At 44.0% G+C, this 19,077-nt stretch overlaps 1 protein-coding gene across 4 annotated transcripts in view; it reads left to right on the plus strand.

The window, feature by feature from the left end:
- The window catches only part of MAPT (microtubule associated protein tau), a 755,319-nt gene that overhangs the window by 319,377 nt on the left and 416,865 nt on the right, over positions 1-19,077 (plus strand). For 3 of the 4 annotated variants that reach the window (XM_069238040.1, XM_069238041.1, XM_069238042.1), the window contains one exon: positions 9,912-11,081. The exons of the other annotated variant lie outside the window; for it this stretch is intronic. In XM_069238040.1, the coding sequence (XP_069094141.1) occupies positions 9,912-11,081 (1,170 nt within the window). The remainder of the gene's footprint in view (positions 1-9,911; positions 11,082-19,077) is intronic. 4 annotated transcript variants of the gene reach the window in all.

The following is a 19,077-nucleotide window of genomic DNA, read 5'->3' on the forward strand; positions in this document are numbered from 1 at the left end:
AGACTAGACTACGGCAATGCACTCGACACGGGAATCAACAAAAAACTCACCTGCAAATTGCAAAACATCCAGAACGCCGCCGCCAGACTGGTCCTCGACCTACCCTGACACTGCCACATCTCACAACACCTACGCACACTGCACTGGTTCCCCATGGAGAAAAGAATCACTTTCAAGATCCTCACCCACAAAGCCCTCCACAACACCGGACCAGCCTACCTGAACCAGCGACTCAACCTCTACGTACTCCACAGGGCCCTATGCTCAGCCCAGCTCTCTCTCGCAGAAGTACCGCACATCAGGAAAACCAGAACAGGAGGACGCTCCTTCTCCTACCTCGCAGCCACCGTCTGGAATGCCCTAACTATCCACATTAGACAAACCACCTCCCTCTTCAGCTTCACGATGGAACTGAAGACATTACTTTTTTAAACTCCCTCACTGGTATACGCTACACAATTCTGGGTTCATCATCAGGACATATGAATTATGCCTGAGAACAACAATAGAGGTTACTACATACGTAACCAAATGCCCTGGGGGTACCGCGATGTGGTCAGCACGACAACAAATCATGCTACTGGGGAAATCAAAAGTAGTTACCCATCACGGTTGCCAGAGCTCCAATGATATAGTAATACCGAAGTAAGATAATTTACACATGTAAATATAGGTCACGGGCAATTCTAAACGTATCAACGAAATCCGTTGGAGGCAGAGAGCATCTGTGCTCCCTGCCACGCGCTGATGTTGCTGATACTATTTTTTTAATTGGTTCCTTGATATTGAGTACAATTCGGTATACTTTCTCATGTTGGAGGATTGTTGCCCATTATTGACCGTGCCCCATATTTATATGTGTAAATCGTCTTACTTCAGCATTACTATACAGGGAGTGCAGAATTATTAGGCAAATGAGTATTTTGACCACATCATCCTCTTTATGCATGTTGTCTTACTCCAAGCTGTATAGGCTCGAAAGCCTACTACCAATTAAGCATATTAGGTGATGTGCATCTCTGTAATGAGAAGGGGTGTGGTCTAATGACATCAACACCCTATATCAGGTGTGCATAATTATTAGGCAACTTAACAAAAAACAAATATATACCCATTTCAATTATTTATTATTACCAGTGAAACCAATATAACATCTCAACATTCACAAATATACATTTCTGACATTCAAAAACAAAACAAAAACAAATCAGTGACCAATATAGCCACCTTTCTTTGCAAGGACACTCAAAAGCCTGCCATCCATGGATTCTGTCAGTGTTTTGATCTGTTCACCATCAACATTGCGTGCAGCAGCAACCACAGCCTCCCAGACACTGTTCAGAGAGGTGTACTGTTTTCCCTCCTTGTACATCTCACATTTGATGATGGACCACAGGTTCTCAATGGGGTTCAGATCAGGTGAACAAGGAGGCCATGTCATTAGATTTCCTTCTTTTATACCCTTTCTTGCCAGCCACGCTGTGGAGTACTTGGACGCGTGTGATGGAGCATTGTCCTGCATGAAAATCATGTTTTTCTTGAAGGATGCAGACTTCTTCCTGTACCACTGCTTGAAGAAGGTGTCTTCCAGGAACTGGCAGCAGGACTGGGAGTTGAGCTTGACTCCATCCTCAACCCGAAAAGGCCCCACAAGCTCATCTTTGATGATACCAGCCCAAACCAGTACTCCACCTCCACCTTGCTGGCGTCTGAGTCGGACTGGAGCTCTCTGCCCTTTACCAATCCAGCCACGGGCCCATCCATCTGGCCCATCAAGACTCACTCTCATTTCATCAGTCCATAAACCTTAGAAAAATCAGTCTTGAGATATTTCTTGGCCCAGTCTTGACGTTTCAGCTTGTGTGTCTTGTTCAGTGGTGGTCGTCTTTCAGCCTTTCTTACCTTGGCCATGTCTCTGAGTATTGCACACCTTGTGCTTTTGGGCACTCCAGTGATGTTGCAGCTCTGAAATATGGCCAAACTGGTGGCAAGTGGCATCGTGGCAGCTGCACGCTTGACTTTTCTCAGTTCATGGGCAGTTATTTTGCGCCTTGGTTTTTCCACACGCTTCTTGCGACCCTGTTGACTATTTTGAATGAAACGCTTGATTGTTCGATGATCACGCTTCAGAAGCTTTGCAATTTTAAGAGTGCTGCATCCCTCTGCAAGATATCTCACTATTTTTGACTTTTCTGAGCCTGTCAAGTCCTTCTTTTGACCCATTTTGCCAAAGGAAAGGAAGTTGCCTAATAATTATGCACACCTGATATAGGGTGTTGATGTCATTAGACCACACCCCTTCTCATTACAGAGATGCACATCACCTAATATGCTTAATTGGTAGTAGGCTTTCGAGCCTATACAGCTTGGAGTAAGACAACATGCATAAAGAGGATGATGTGGTCAAAATACTCATTTGCCTAATAATTCTGCACTCCCTGTATCCTTGGAGCTCTGTCAACTGTACTTGGCTGTACTATTGGAAAGGTATATACAGGAAGTGTGATCCATGTGCATGGCATTCACTCTAGTGGACCACCATAGAAGAGTATCATGCCCTGACTTGGTACTAACACTTTCTGGCATGGGGTGGGAATGGGGCTCATATGGCATCGTGCTACCCCCACATCCCTTGAGCCCTAGATGGGCTTTCTCCCACATTGTGGTAGCAGATTAGAGCAGTGGTTCCCAACCTTTTGACTTCTGTGGACCCCCACTTTATTATTACTAGATCCCCCATTGAGTCATTACTGAAAGCTGGGGACCTAATCTGTTAATTGGGTTGGGAACCACTGGATTAAAGGGTTTACTTCTAATGAGGGCAGAAGGCCCACTAGACATTAGGGAAATGTAGTTAAAAAAATAACAGATGGAGTTAGGAGGAGTAGAGGTTGATCTGTTTAGCATTGGACGTCCACCCTTCCCCCCAACATCTCCTGAGCCCTATGCAGTCTTTCAGCACCGTGAGGGCACAGGGTGACAGAAAGCCACTAGACACCAGGGAAATGTTAAAAAAGAAAGATGAGTGGGCTGGAAGCTGGTCTGTCTGACATCAGGCTAACTCCACATCCGGGGGCCCTAAACAGATGTTCTGGTGCCCTGGGGTCATATTTGGGTTTTTATCCCAAGTCCACCCACCCAGAAGGGCATAATTATATAAGGAAATGAAAGAAAGAAAGCAGGTATGGGATCAGGGATCGGACTGTCCACATATTGTGAAGTCCCAGGTTTTCCAGGTCCCCATAGAGTCCTTCCACTTGGGGGACTGAAGGGCAGATTACAGGGTTTAACCTCATAATGCCGGCTTCAGGGGACAGAATATCCACTGGACACTAGGAAAATGATTTTTTTTTAATGGAATGGGGTGGAAGGGCTGCCCTATTGTGACATCGAACTGAACCCTCCAAACCCTGGGCACCAGGCAGTCTTTCTGTTTCCTTAGGTAAGGCATGTTGGAAGGCCCTCTGTTGGCTAGCACCCAGGGTACCCTAACATCCCTGGACATTTATGAAAGCTAGAGACACACAGAAAAATAATACGGTGTGGCTTGCATTGGTCTTAGCACTTTTTCTTATGCAGAATGCCACTCGAACATCAAAACTATTTCTACAAATGCTCAATTTTTCATGGGAGGGCAGTGTAGGAGGCTAGCCTGGTTTTTAGTGGGTACCTTGGGTACTTAGACCTTATACCAGGTCCAGTTATCCCTTATTAGTGAAATGTAGTAGTGTTCTAGCAGCTTAGGCTGATAGAGGTAGCTATAGCAGAGCAGCTTATGCTAAACTAGGAGACATGCAAAGCTCATGCAATACCACTTATACTTACACAGTACCTTTACACAAGTAAAGACAATACTCAGTGTTACCAAAAATAAAGGTATTTATTTGGGTGACACAGCACCAAAAATATCTTAGAGACAATACTTCTTCTGGAGGTAAGTATTATACACAATATATACACTAGACACAAAAATTAGACAAGTAAATAGTCATAGAACAATGCGAACAGTAGGAAATCCTATCAAATGCAATGGGAGAAAATAGGTCTGGGGCAACACAAACCATATACTAAAAAAGTGGAATGTGAATCACGAATTCCCTCCTAGACAAGTGTATTGTGTGCAGAATCGCTGGGAGAGTAAGAATACAATAAAGGTAAGTAAGTTACCCCATCCCAGAGCCCAGAAAAGCATGGGTAAAGTACTGCAAGTTTCCTTAGAACACACTACTCCTCGTTTTGGGGATTTTACAGCAGCCAACCAAGTCTGCAAAGAACAACTGCTGGATTATTGGACCTGAAGATCTGCAAAGGAAGGGGACCAAGTCCAGAGGTCGAAAGAAGTTCCGGGAAGGACCGGATCCCCTGCCAACCCAGAAGAGGGTGCAAAAGAAGAGTCCCCGGTTAGTCAAAGACTCAGAAATGCACCCTAGAAAGATGCCAGCGGATTCCTGCATGATTGAAAAGATGTCCCACGACATGAAGATCATTGAAGATGAGATTTCGTGTTGGAAGGCGCCAACAAGCCTTAGCTACGACAAAAGTGCGTTTTTCGTCAAAATGGGGCTAGATGGACCCAGGAGGGACCTGGGGGCCTCAACTCTGTGTGAGGAGGAAGAGTGGGCTCTCAGCACTTTAGAGAGCCCTCAGGATGCCAGCGAGCACCCCCAGAAGCCGCAGGATCCGGGTTCAAAGGAGGTGCAAAACGAGGTTTGATGCAGCACAACAAAAGAAGGTCCCACACCGCCGGAGAACAACTCGGGGAGTTGAACGTCACAGAGTGGATTGCTGGGGACCTGGGCCAGGCTGTGCACGAAGGAATTTTGCAAAGAGTGCACAGAGGCCTCAGGAGGTGAAGAAGACACAGTACACACGGGTACCGTCGTTCTCAGGGAAAGCAAGGTCTTACCTCCTCCAAATCGTGTCAGCAGGACCTCAGGACAGTCTATGTCGATGATGTCCACCCTCTGTGTCCTTAGGACCAAGCTCGTCATTGTGAGAGGAGTCCTAGTGTACCGGTCGTCGTCTTGGAAGGTGCCTGCTTGGAGCAGGGGAGTGATTCCGTCACTCCACAGGAGATTTCTTTGATCCTTCTGGTGCAGGATGAAGACAGGGAGTCACCAGAGCATGCATACCTTGGAAACTGTTGCAGTTGCTGACTTGGACTAACACCCTGCCCTCAGTTGAAATGCTTTGTTCTGCCTTCCTGGGATTGGGCTACCCAGACCCCAGGAGGGCAGAACCCTGTCTGTGAGGTGGCAGCAGCTGTAGCTGCAGTGCAAGCCTCAGAGAGCTGGTTTGGCAGTACTGGGGGTCCATGGTTGAGCCCCCAGGGTGCATGGAATTAGCTCCCCAATACCAAATTTGGAATGGGAGGATAATTCCATGATCTTAGACATGTTGCATGGTCATATTTGGAGTTACCATTGTGAAGCTACATATAGGTATTGACCTATATGTAGTGCACACGTGTAATGGCTTCCCCACACTCACAAAGTCTTGGGAAATGGCCCTGAAATATATGGGGGCACCTTTGCTAGTGCAAGGGTGCCTTCACACTTAGTAACTTTGCACCTAACCTATAGCAAGTTAAGGTTAGACATAAAGGTGATTTATAAGTTACTTAAGTGCAGTGAAAATGGCTGTGAAATAGTGTGTTCACTATTTCATGCAGGCTGCAGTGGCAGTCCTGTGTAAGGGTTTGTCTGAGCTCCCTATGGGTGGCAAAAGAAATGCTGCAGCTCATTTGGATCTCCTAGAAGCCCAATGCCCTGGGTACCTAGGTACCATATACTAGGGACTTATAAGGGGGTTGAGTGTGCCAATTGAAATTAGTAAATGAAGTCACTGGCCTACAGTGACAAAGTTAAAAGCAGAGAGAGCATAAGCATTGATGTTTAATGTGAACTGTAAAGTGAACTTTAAAGTGAAAACACAAGAACACAGAGGAGAAGAAAAGTATCTTCTGGTGCTTGGTGTGTTTGTGCAACCAGAAGATTGTGCGTGTGATAAAATTGTGACGGCCACAGCATCGGGTAGAGCCTGTGCACTGAAGGGTGATCGTTATCAACATAGGGCACTTCCACAAGTGTAGTGGGGGCCAAGAACAGCAGAAACCCTCTCCAAGCAAGCATCTGTAGTTTGCTTATAACCACAAGAGCATAGATTAAAAATAAACCTTTACCAGTAAGGCACAGATCATGTCCAAGGGTGCCGAACAATGCCATTAAAATCCACGCAATACAGGTTTCCCAAAGAGAGAAATCTTTTTAAGTCTCCAGAGTAGTGTAAGATGGAAATTGCACAATTGCCCCAAACAAACACAGTAGAGAGTTCAAGACAGCGAGTGCATCATTAAGCATTCAGCACAAAGGATTCTGAGTGAGTAAAAGTAAAGAAATCATCGTAAAAGCATGTCTCACACCAAGCAGTTGTTCTTTATTGTATCCTAATACCCTTAGGCACATGCTGTAGAGTTTGGACATCAGTTGAACACAGGGCACAGTATGTGACTCTCCTGACCTCTGCCGGGGTGAGTGATGTGTGGGGCTTTGGTATGGCTGGGCAGGGTGGTGGCAGGCTGCAGCTTCAGACAGCAGTTCAAAACTGTGTCCGTGAGGTCAAGAGTTACACACAGATCTCCTATCATCTCTGAGGAGTGTGCAGTCAGTGGCAGTAAATATCTGAATACGCAGATTCCAGTCGCATCACAACTGCTTTCTACCTCACATCACTTCCACGCTCACACGACCCCTGCATATCGATACTCCTTTAGTGTCTGTGTGCGTGCCTGGCAGAGGAAGATCCTCTCCTTATGGATTTACAATTTAGTCGCCCGTGCCCACCTGATGATGACCCCCGTGTGTCTCAGAGCGCCCGAGCCGGGCCTCCAAAGGGAGCGCAATTTTGTTTTTGACCGAAACAATGTATCCAACTCTGCCAGTACCATAACAACTGGTTTCCCAGGTCCGTTGGCAGGCTAACTTACTTCACAGGCAACATCAGTAGTGCACACATTAAGTGCTGTGAAAGAGGCTGCTTTTGAGAGCACCTCATGATCCCCAAAGGTATCAGGGAGCTCCGGATGCGTATGCATGACTAATGCATTTTAGTGCGGTGATGCAGACAACAGCATTAAAATGTGTTAGTCTAACCCTTGATGCGTGGTACTTGGCATGGCTTTACTACCTAATAATGTAATTCAATAATACCCCAGGAGACTGGGCACACACTCTTTTCAGAAACATAGGGGTGCTTGTACAATAGCTTCATTATTATGTTGATTTATATAAAAAATAATCCAGCCAATGATTTCCATGAAAGGATAACGCAAAAATATATTATCACATCTGAGATGTACTTAGGCAAACTCTAGTTACATTCACATCAACTGAGAAAATACTCAGAATGTTTCTTTCAATACTAAATCGTTTTTTTCAGTACTAAATCAGTCATATCAGTCACATCTTAGGGTCATTAAGAAAGCACACACACAGTTACACCGAGCTACAGAGATGTTTGTCAAAGTTCATATGACCGTGGCCTTAGCCGTTGCAAATTCCACTCAATCGTCTGATCTCCCATAGAGTAGGCATTGTATTATTTTTGGTAGATGAGTAACGTGATGTAAACAAGCTGAAGTGGAGAATTCTTCCATGTTTTAGTCTCTATGTTAAAAAAGTATATATGACCATCTTCAGGACTGAGTGTCACAAAACACAGATGGCCGGCTACCCACTCTAAATCCAGGTACTCACAGATGCAGTTAATTAAATATAACTCTAGTGTGAGGTGCCTAAAATACCAACCAATAACCAATTGAAACTTAAAGCAACGATCGGATCAGTGGCATCTTTCTGCACCCTCTGGCATACATACACTAATTCTATTCTGTTTTTTATTTTTTGCTTACCTATCGATGTTTATTTACAAGCTGGCGCCTCAGGGAGTTATTTCCTGGTCAACATTTGTAATTGATACAGTCCTATATTTCTCTCTTCATTCATTAATTCATCGTTCATGAATTATTGACTCCTATGATGAAGAATAAGGATCATACGTAAATAATGTTAACTGTTCCGCATGCAGCATGGTGAGACCACAATCTTTTGTGGTGGCTCTCAGTCATTTATGGTGGTTCTTTTCTTTCTAGCAAAGTTGCTAAGATTTTTATTGTCCCTTGCAATAGCTCTGCCGTAGCTCATTGCTGCAAGATTTAAGTACAACTCCAATTCTCAGGGGTTGCGGTCATATTTCAGCCATTATGCTAGTAGCAAACGCTGCGTGGACAAACTCCAAGGCAGCTACCTGGACCACACCAGTCTCTTCCATAAACGCCATTTGCTTTTTCTTTATAATCTGCTTGCTGGATTCCCAAATTGGTTTTGTGTGAGAAAGTGTTAAATTATAGTGATAAAGTTAAATCTTCTGTTATGATTCAGATTGTAAATGTATTTCTTCTTGCCATAACCATTTTAACATACGGCCTACAGCTTTGCTGTTCAGCAGCATTATGTGATCAAAACTATTAATAAATAAACAATACATGCATAAAAATACATACAGGGGCTTTGAGTGTGCCTGATTAGATCCTTGGTTTGTTCGTCTATCATTCACGTTTTGCTTCCCCTCAACCAAAGTATACAGCACAGGGCAGTGGGTCAGTCCTCTCCAACCAATGTAAGTGACTGGTTTTTGCCAGATCAAATGTGCACATTGGTTTAAGAAACAAAACAAAAGTACACTTCAGTGCCAAATCTTGTGGGCAATACTTAACCATTTTTTTCCCTTTCCATTCTATATCCTTTTATATGTTTTAATAGCATAGTCATAGTGCATTTAAAATATGTATTTAGGTAACTGTTTTTCAATGCCAGTAGTACTTTTTTCTACAGTAAGTATCATCCCATGATGTGCATTCAAACGAAAATGTACTCTATAGCTGCTATAGGTATACCTGCCTGCTACGAAGCAGTCATACTATCTTTTAAAACAAGGTGCGATTATTATTTTTTTATTTTACATTTTTATTACAAGTATATGACCACCATATTTAGGCGGCAGCATGTTTAATTACTTCCTGTTTGTGGCATATGCTTGTAATAAAATTAATTTAAAAATCACTATTGCACTACTCATGGGCTCTGAAAATGCTTCTAAGTCCATGTGCCTCCTACTGGCGTTTGTAGTTTTAAATGTGATTATACTTCTATGCATTGAAAATACTACAAACTAGTAAAGGAAAGCATGCAGAAATTGGCGTTAACCCTCTAACCACATATTGTGATAGCCTCATGAAAACAAATTTTATGTGTATGTGTGTGATGTGTTTTACATGGGCATTTCAAAATTACAAAGTGGTTTCTCATTTAAAGAAAGCATTGCGTTGTTTTAGAACAGTGTTATATAAATGTCAGCTTTTTTATGAACATAAATTTTCTTCTCCAGTAACCTTGCAGATCATAGTATTGTTCGTTATGAAATGGATATTATGCTTCCTATTAAGTAGAACTTTGTTTTAATCATTATTTGATTTAGCAACTGTCTAAAAACAAAACTTAGATACCAGAGTATTGGTACACTGTGCAGTGTAAACAAAAGCTGGATTATCCTGTTTACAGAGATCGTCTAGGAGATGTGATGTATCTTCTTTATACTATTATTAATGCTATAGATCATGTCATATTTAAATTGTTGGTATCAATTTGAAATGAACAAGCTTTTCTGTATATGTGAGCAGATAATATTGAGGGGGATGTTAAATCCAGGATTGCCATGAATGTGCCGTCATTGGTGAATTACTGACATTTGCTATATACATAGTCTGTTGATTGTCACAAACATATGATTTGTATATTTTATCAAATGTTTCATCTCGTTTCATTTCACTTGGTAACCTGACAATTTACTTCTAGAGGAAATTCAGAATCCAAAGGTATTGAGCACGCAACCTGTTGAAAGTTACAGAGAAAATCAGTCTTGTGATGCAATTCAGGAATCGATCAGACAAGAGGTACAATATCAAGACGACTCAATAAAAGCACCAATCATTATAGATATGCATCAGAATGAAGCTGTTGAAATTAGCATGACAGTTGGACATGAAATTGAAAATATTGATGCTTGCAAAGAAGCAACGAATTTTGTTAACAATGAGATACGTGCAGTTCTAGAAATTTCACCAACCACCACCACTGTTGATTTGAAGGATTTTCAGTTAGAAACTCATCAGAATAAAACAGTAGAACATTTCCTAAGGAATATTAATGGTCAGCCTTCTAACGTTAAAAAGGTACGGTATGAAAATCACATTGAGTTAGGAAAGGTGACTTCTGAAGACGGACGCAATGAAGAGATGTTATCTGTGTCATCCTTGGCACTAGTGCCTGCAAGCGTGGGTGAAAAAGAGCCACCAACTCAAGAGGAACTCGAAGATGAATATGAAAATCATGCTGCGTTCTGTACCTTCTTGGCTGATGAAAGTGGGTGCGACCCATTAAATAAAACATCAGCTTCTGATCTCGAAGATCACGGAAATGCAGTATATCAAGAGGTGGCAAGTAGTGAATGTATGTTGAAAGACTTGCAGCAAACACATTTACCAATACTTTCACCAGAGCAGCAAATACCTAAAAATGACTTTTTTGAAATTAATGATTCTTTAACCAGCCCTCTGACTGATCATGTAGACGATTTTCTAAAAAGTCAGGTTGTTTTGGCAGTTTCTGAAAATAGCTCATCTGAAAACAAATTTTTAACTGAACATTCATCAAGGTCATTCTCAACAAAAGGATATGTGGCTGCTCCTCATGAGCATTCTGAAGCAAAACCCCCTGAAGACGTCTATCAAGTGGAAATAGATGCCAATAAGCCTATGCCTTTTACGCAATTAAAACATGAACAAGTTGTTTTAAACACTTTTGATAGAATCTCTGACGGTTTCACGAGTCCAGGCAGCGTGTTGGAGCACGTGACTGAAGGAATCTCGAATACTGCTAAACCAGATAATGGAATGGTGGTGGGAAGAAGGAAAACTGGCATGTCGGGATCAGGAATACCGGTCAGTTGTGCTCCTCAGTCAAAAGGTGTGTTCTACATTTTTGTGTTCCTCCTGTTTTGAGTTCGCAATCTGGTAGACCAAGACTGCACTCTGCTGCTGAACCCTGTAATAAGCTTTCAGCTACTTCCTGCGACCTGCTTGAAAGACTGCCCCGGAAATTTCACTGCAATCATATCAATATTGTGTTTACTCCTCTTTTCTTTCCCTCTGCTGTTTAATTTAGTTATTTGTTTCAAGTAGAGTTCTTTTTCACACATTGCATGCCAGATGCATGATTGCTTACACCATCCCCTTCTTTTCATTTTAGAACTGAGTACAGATCTCCAAATAATGAAATGATACTGAAAACATATCTTTTCTGCAATCCTTCAGACTTTCTAATAAATGCCGCAGTTTCCTACCTGCATTGAGTGCCGATATTTTTTTTTATTAAACTCCATTATGGAGAATTTATTCTGCATGTAACACACTTGACTATCCTCTTTGCTATGAGCTCCATGACAATTTCTTGATGGCAAGATTTGATGGCTGTTCGTTAAATGTCGTTCATAATTAATTGGATTAGTATGTGAAATGCTTACTTATTTTACCTCTACATTGAGGATTAATCATTGTGCTAATGCTCTAGGTTTGCACTTTTGGAATATGTCAATGGTGTTTACATTTATTTGGCAATGAACACAACATGTATTTCAAAAGTCAGATGTTTTTAACTTGATTATTTATGTGCCTTTCTTCTTTCCCGACTTGCATAGATTCTAGAATGACAAAACAACACTATGTATATTATCATAACTAGTTACAGCAATCCTATTTTTAAGGCTCTTTCCATAAACTGTGCATGCGCATCTCCCAAATCTCCATTTCCACTGACTCATACTGCACAATTTCAAATAAGATATTCCTATGAAGTGTATGTCCTGGAAGTCTTATATAGCCTTAAAATCCACCGTAGTGGGCTCTAAGATTATTAGAACATTCTGTCATTAGAGGGCAGAATGTTCTTATAAATAAAACAAAGGCTTCACGGAACCGGAGGGGATTAAAATCCCCTCAGGCTCCGTGAGGCTTTGTTCACAGTTGTTGCATAGCAATTATTCGTCCGCTGCAAGAGGGGGTTTGGTCCAAAGGACTGCTATCTATACCATAATTTATTTCCATTTCAAAAGCTTTATTGATAAAATATGGCCATAATAAAGCTTCACTGTACACTTTGGAAGTAATATTTAGTATGTGTAGTAAGTCTTTTGACAATGCAAATGACATATGATGTAAAGAGAAAAATATACAAAGTAATATTGTAGTCAAATTAGTAGTGTCTAGAAATTTGGATAAATCGCAAGTGTTAAGGTGATACACCATCAACAATCTAGACACATTAGTAGCATCAGGAGGTGTATATACCATAATGTGAAAAGTATTCATAGACAGGAGTTTTGTTTTCAAACTAAGAAAATAGGAATATAAAAGATAAGGGAAAAGGGAGAGTGTAAATTTGAATAATCTGCAAAGTTTGTGAATCTAGTAAAGGAAAGTGTATATGAATGAGGCCAAACAGGCAACAAAACTCTCCTCTCACTCTGAAAATGTCAAAACTGTTATAAAAGTATGCTTTGAGGTTTATAGAGGTATCTGTCCAGAGCATCCTGTTGTTTTCTACAGGAAGATAAAGTGTGAAATTTCTAAAAACAAGTATTGTCAGCACTTCTAATGAAGCAGATCCGTGTCCACCAGTTATGGCCGAAAATATTTGTAGAACCCTTCATTTCGGAAAACATCATTTTAGTGTCTATAGCTAGGAAAAGATCAATGAGTTGAATAGTGGTGTTAGGAAGAGTGCCTAATTGCAGAGATGCAAATACACCCAAGATTGCCATAGGTGCATCAACAAGAAGGTATGTTTTGAATATTTTCTGAATAGTGTTTTGTATTTGATGTTAAAGGGGACAGATATGTAGAGGTTACAGTTTTGAGTCTGAGAACCCAAACAGATGTAGTTTCGTATGAGTCCAGTATATATTGTGTATGATCCTAAATCTAATTTGTGAAAGAGTTGGAGTGATCTTCCCTGTAAATGAGGAGCTCCATATCTTAGGCCATGCACAGGGGGAGAAGTTTTCATCCGATTGTGATTTAAAAATGATGCCCCATGTGCTTTGTTTCCCAAGTAGTAGATGTCTATTGTCTGCCTTGTTGTTGAGGAAACATGGTGAGGTGCATCTATTGATTCGTACCATAGCATGTAGGCTGGAAGAGAGGGTAAAAAGCATCTTTATTAAACATTCATGAAGGCTGAATTTCAGTAAGGCAGCTTTCAGAAAAGTCCATGATAGTTGATCAAAAGCCTTGTCTGCGTCTAAGGCTAAAGCAACTGGGGGAGAATTCATAGATCTTGCTTTTTTTGTGCATGACACAATGTTCTGATGTTTATCACATGCTAATCAACCTTTAAGGAACCCTGATCGAGTAGGGTGTATCAATTTTTCAAGCCTTGTTGCCAACACTTTGGCATATATCATAAAGTCATTGTATATAAGCATTTATTTATAGTGGGTCTTTACCTTCTTTAGGGATCACTACAGCCCTTGCGAGCCTTGAATCCTGGCTGTGTCAGCAAAGTGTGAGCATTACTTGTGTAGGGGTGTGATCAGGTTTTCGGCATATGTGTTGTAAAAGTTGCTATTGAACCCTTTAGGACTGGCAGCTTTACCTAGCTTTAAACTAGAAATAGCCTACTCTATAGGTCTGTTCATAGTATCTTTGAATTTTGAGGTCAAGACAGGCAAAGAAAGTTTATTTAAGAACTCCTCATATTGATTAATATCATTTTGTGTAGTTGGTGTGTATAGGTTTTCGTAGAATTCTCTGATTAATTCCAAAATATCTGTAAGTAGTTGACTATGTATCTTTGCTTTGTTCTTTTTGATAATTGTTTCTGTGTTTCTCTTCCAGGGGATCCTCATCAATAGTCATAAACATTGAATATTCCCGCCCTTGTGCGGGGACCCCGGAGCATATATAAAATATATACACATTATACATGTGTAACAAACAGTCATGCAGGCTATCATGTTAAAAACAGGCTAAAATGCTTTATTTCTATGAAGTTTTTTTATTTTTTTTTATTAAATACTACAATAGAGCCTAAATAAGTACCCAAGCTCTTAAAACTAGGCTTGGGGAAGTAAGCAGTAGCAAACTCTAGTGAAAAAATAGAGAAAACTGCATTGAAAAACAATGAAGCATTCTTAGCCAATAGGCTGCATGTAGGTTAACACAGGAGAACCATAAAAACTTTGGCACTGTGCCTTTAAGACCCTGAGCACCTCCAGTATCCCACCATGCCTCAGGGGTGAAGGAAAGGTGACAGTTGGTTCACAGTTAGGTCAGTTCTTTTTTCCGGCTTCTTCTGAGAGGATCCTGGAGCATTGAGCTCTCAGTTTTTCTGAGTTTTCCTCAGAAAAATTCTTTAAAAAAGCGTTTTTTCACTTTTCACTCGACAAGTAACATCTTTGTCTGAGCTAGGAAGGTTTTTTCTGACAGAAAAATGCCTTCTCTTTTTGTCAAATGCCTGCTTGTGGGAAGAAGAAGGCCCAGTCAGATCCCCACTCTCTGTGCATAGTGTGCCTGCCTCAGAGTCACTGCCCTGACACTTGTAAGTACTGTAAGAACATGTCTAGGAGGACTCTGAAAGACAGAGAGAAGATCCGACTTCATGGGCTTCAGGAGAGGAAAAGAACATCGTCCTCCGCACTCCCCAGGCATCCAGAAGGCCATTCTCAGGAGAGAATGGCCCGGTCGACGTCGACAGGTAGGAAAATACCTGTTTGTTCACCGTCGACGTCGTCGCTACCACCGTCCCACCGGCATAGATCGCCGTCGACGGCGACACACCCGACGTCGAAGGGAACGGCGTCGAGGGAACATCAGAGCAGGGGCAGGTCTCCGTCGACGGCAGCCCGCCGATCGACGTCGAGCCATCGCCGGCATGCCCGGTCACCGCCAAAGGCTGTGCGCCCCCCGACGTCAGGACACACGGTGTCAAGATCTCCACAACGGCACGAGAAACATCCGCCGTCAACCTCCCATCGCTCCACGTCGAGGCACACGACGGCGAGCAGGTCGAGGTCCAAGGAACGCCGTTCGACGTCAAGGCACTCAACGTCGAGGCACTCAACGTCGAGGCAGGACCAACCGACTGGGCGTCCTTCGACGTCGAAACAGCCATCGACGTCGACGCAGGTTTTACCTGTCCAACAGGGAGCAGAACATCGCCCCTCGCCAGACAAGGCTCCGTCTCCAGTGGTCTCCATACCGAGCGACTCTTCTCGGTCAAGAGCATCTCCGGGGCATGTCTCGCCCATCAACCTATCTCCGAGATGGCTGGAGAGCCTCAACAGACCAGCGGCCTCCCCAGATTCGCAATATTCGCGAATGTATTCACCCACTGCCTCCACTCCAAGAACGCCATCGCCGACAGCCGGGGCAGAACGGGCTCGTTCAGCTCCTCGACAGCCGACCGCGAGGCCTAGGCGCTCGGCTACAGCGTCCCGCAGCAGATCTCGCTCTCAACGGAGATCCAGGTCGCGCTCAAGAAGATCACCCTCTTGGTCTTCATCAGGTTCTTCTGTCGGGCGTTAATCACCTACTCTTACAGATTCACCACCTGCTAGAGTCTCACCAGTGGATGACATAACCACTTTCAACGAGGTGTTGCTAAGAGGAGCGCAGAAACTCAATATAGAGGTTCCAGAACCGTCTACCTCCTCATCAATCATCTTTGAGACGCTACAACAGAGATCAGCGTCGAAAAAGTTGCTGCCTCTAGTGCCTGGTTTGTTGCAGCCAACCATGGACACTTTTCTGGCCCCAGCCTCGCTTAAGTCTGCCCCAGCTTGGATTCTTAAAAAGTACAAGGCTCCAGAGCAAGACCCGTTATTCCTTAGGAAGGATCCGCCACCAGACTCAGTGATCATAGCTGCCGCCCGAAAGACCCACTCGGTGGCATCTTCATCCACGGTACCCCCGGATAAAGAGAGCAGGCATTTAGACTCTCTGGGAAGAAAGATGTGCGGGACAGCGGCTTCAGCAATGAAGGTCTCTAGTGCGTCTGCGCTCCTGGGCAGGTACGATCGTTCTCTGTGGGATTCCCTCAGTAGATTTACAGAAAAACTGCCCAGAGAAGACAGGCAAGATTTCCAAGAGATTCTACAGGAAGGATGCCTGGTATCTAACCAAGTTATCAGCGCGGCAGCGGATGGGGCGGATTTGGCGGCTCATGGGTACGCACATGGTATCTGTGCGAGGAGATCTTCCTGGCTGAGGCTCACTGGCTTGAAACAGGAGGCACAACAACGTATCCTGAATCTCCCATTTGCCGGGAATTCTCTGTTCGGTGCCCATGCAGACAAAGAGATGGCCCGCATGAAGACCGAGGTGGATACCATGAAGGCGGTAGGCCTCGAAAGAAGGAAAGATTTCAGGCGGAGGTACAGACCGTACGATAGACGCCCTTTCCAACAGAGGGTTCAAACCCCTCATTGGTCGCAAAGGTCTCAGCAACGACAGGGACGCCCTCTGTTTCAGCGAAGAAACACAAGGGAGCGAGGGTCAAGCAGACCTCAACAGTCCACTCCAAAAGCACCCACTAAGCAATGAAGTCTCGCTTCCCTCGACACTGTACACCACTCCGGTGGGGGGAAGTATTATTGCTCATCTTCACAAGTGGCACTCTATCACAAGAGACAAATGGGTGCTCAATATTGTCGAACATGGCTATTCTCTTCTTTTCAAACAGCCTCCACCACACTTGCCACCAACCAAACACAATCCATCTCATCTCACCTTGCTACGCAAGGAGGCTCTCGCCCTCCTAAGAAAGAATGCCATAGAAAGGGTTCCACCTGCCCACAGAGGAAAGGGGGTCTACTCCCGTTACTTTCTAGTAGCAAAGAAGGGTCAAGAGGGCGTTTTCAGGCCAATCCTGGATCTAAGACTGCTGAACAAATACATAAGAAAGCAGAAGTTCAGAATGCTAGCGCTTCACCAAATTTTCCCTCAACTGCATCAGGGAGACTGGATGTGCTCCATCGACCTGCAGGATGCGTATTTCCACATCCCAATAGCTCCAAAGCATCGAAAATTCCTGCGCTTTCGAGTAGCGTTACAGCATTACCAGTTCAGGGTTCTACCCTTTGGCCTGAAATCTGCTCCAAGAGTTTTCTCGAAATGTATGGCAGTGGTGGCGGCACATCTACGAAGACAAAGGATATACATATATCCATACCTAGACGACTGGCTACTAAAGGCTTCTTCTCCGGAGCAGGCGAGAAGCCATCGGGACATTGTACTAGGAGTTTGCGAAGCTCTAGGTCTTCTAGTCAATTACCAGAAGTCAACCTTGACTCCAACGCAGAGTCTTCACTACCTAGGAGCTATCATAAACACAGAACTACAAAAAGTGTATCCTTCGGAGGAACGACTGTCCTCAATAAACAAGAAGTGCCAGGACCTGTTGAGAGCCAGCGCACCTACGGCACGTCAGGTGACATCACTACTGGGCTCCATGGCATCGTGCATCTTTATTGTCCCAAATGCCAGACTCCACATGAGACCCCTCCAGGAGGCATTGGAGGCCAATTGGAGCCAAAGAACAGGTCGCTGGGAAGACACAATGCGGCTACCGGAGGTAGCACTTCAGTCATTGAGATGGTGGATGCACAGACCTCACCTGTCAGTGGGCGCTCCGTTTCACCAGGTACTTCCATCCGACACTCTGGTAACGGATGCGTCTCTTCAAGGATGGGGGGCTCATCTGGGTCCTTTTCAAGCGCAGGGTCTGTGGTCAGACAAGGAGAAGCAGTACCACATCAATCTGCTAGAACTCAGAGCGGTCCATCTGGCTCTCAAGTCTTTCACACCGCTAATTCAGGGGAAAACTCTATTGATACAGACGGACAATACAACCACAATGTATTACTTGAACAAACAAGGGGGAACGAGATCCCTACCCCTTTCACGAGAGTCCCAAGCGATATGGCATTGGCTCCTGGCCAGAGGAATGTCAATCACAGCAGTTCACCTGCCAGGTCAGCAGAACGCAGAAGCAGACTTTCTAAGCAGACACCTGGAGGACGTTCACGATTGGGTCCTGCACGACGAAGTCGCAGAATACATCTTCGCGCAATGGGGTCGGCCTCAACTGGACCTCTTCGCAGACGATGTAAACAGGAAATGCCCAGACTTCGCATCCAGGTTCTACCGTCCGGGATCTCGAGGGAATGCCCTGTTGATCGACTGGTCAGGGACATTTCTTTACGCTTTTCCGCCGATTCCCCTCATTCCGGCAGTGATCAGCAAACTTTACGGATCCAGGACCAGAATGATTCTTATAGCGCCACAATGGCCCCGACAATTCTGGTACACGGATCTCCTCAACCTGTCGGAAAAACCTCACAGGAGGCTGCCGTGCAGACCGGATCTTCTGAGCAGAATGGAGGGCAGGATTCTGCATCCCAACCTACCATCTCTGAGCTTAACAGCATGGCTCCTGAATTCCTGCAGTATGGGCACCTAGGACTCTCGCAGGAGTGCATGAACATCTTGAAAGAGTCCAAACGGCCTTCCACGCGGCGTTCCTACGCTTTTAAGTGGAAGAGATTCTACATATGGTGCTGTCAGCAAGGCCATAATCCCATACGGGCGCAGGAGGACGTCATACTGTCCTATTTGCTTCACCTAGCGAAATCCGGTCTGCAGGTATCATCTATTAAGGTACATTTGTCTGCTATTACTGCCTATCGCAAGTCACCTTCTCAGGAATCCTTCTTTACGAAACCTGTAGTCAAGGATTTCTTAGAAGGTTTGAAGAAAGTTTTTCCGCCAATTCGGAGGCCTTCTCCTCCGTGGGAACTGAACATAGTCCTAGCAAAACTTATGGGCCCTCCTTTCGAGCCTATCCATAAGGCCTCCTTACAACACCTTACGTGGAAAACGGCTTTTCTGGTGGCCATTACTTCAGC

This window comes from Pleurodeles waltl, chromosome 6, assembly GCF_031143425.1.
Source record: "Pleurodeles waltl isolate 20211129_DDA chromosome 6, aPleWal1.hap1.20221129, whole genome shotgun sequence".
NCBI classification, from domain to species: Eukaryota; Metazoa; Chordata; class Amphibia; order Caudata; family Salamandridae; genus Pleurodeles; species Pleurodeles waltl.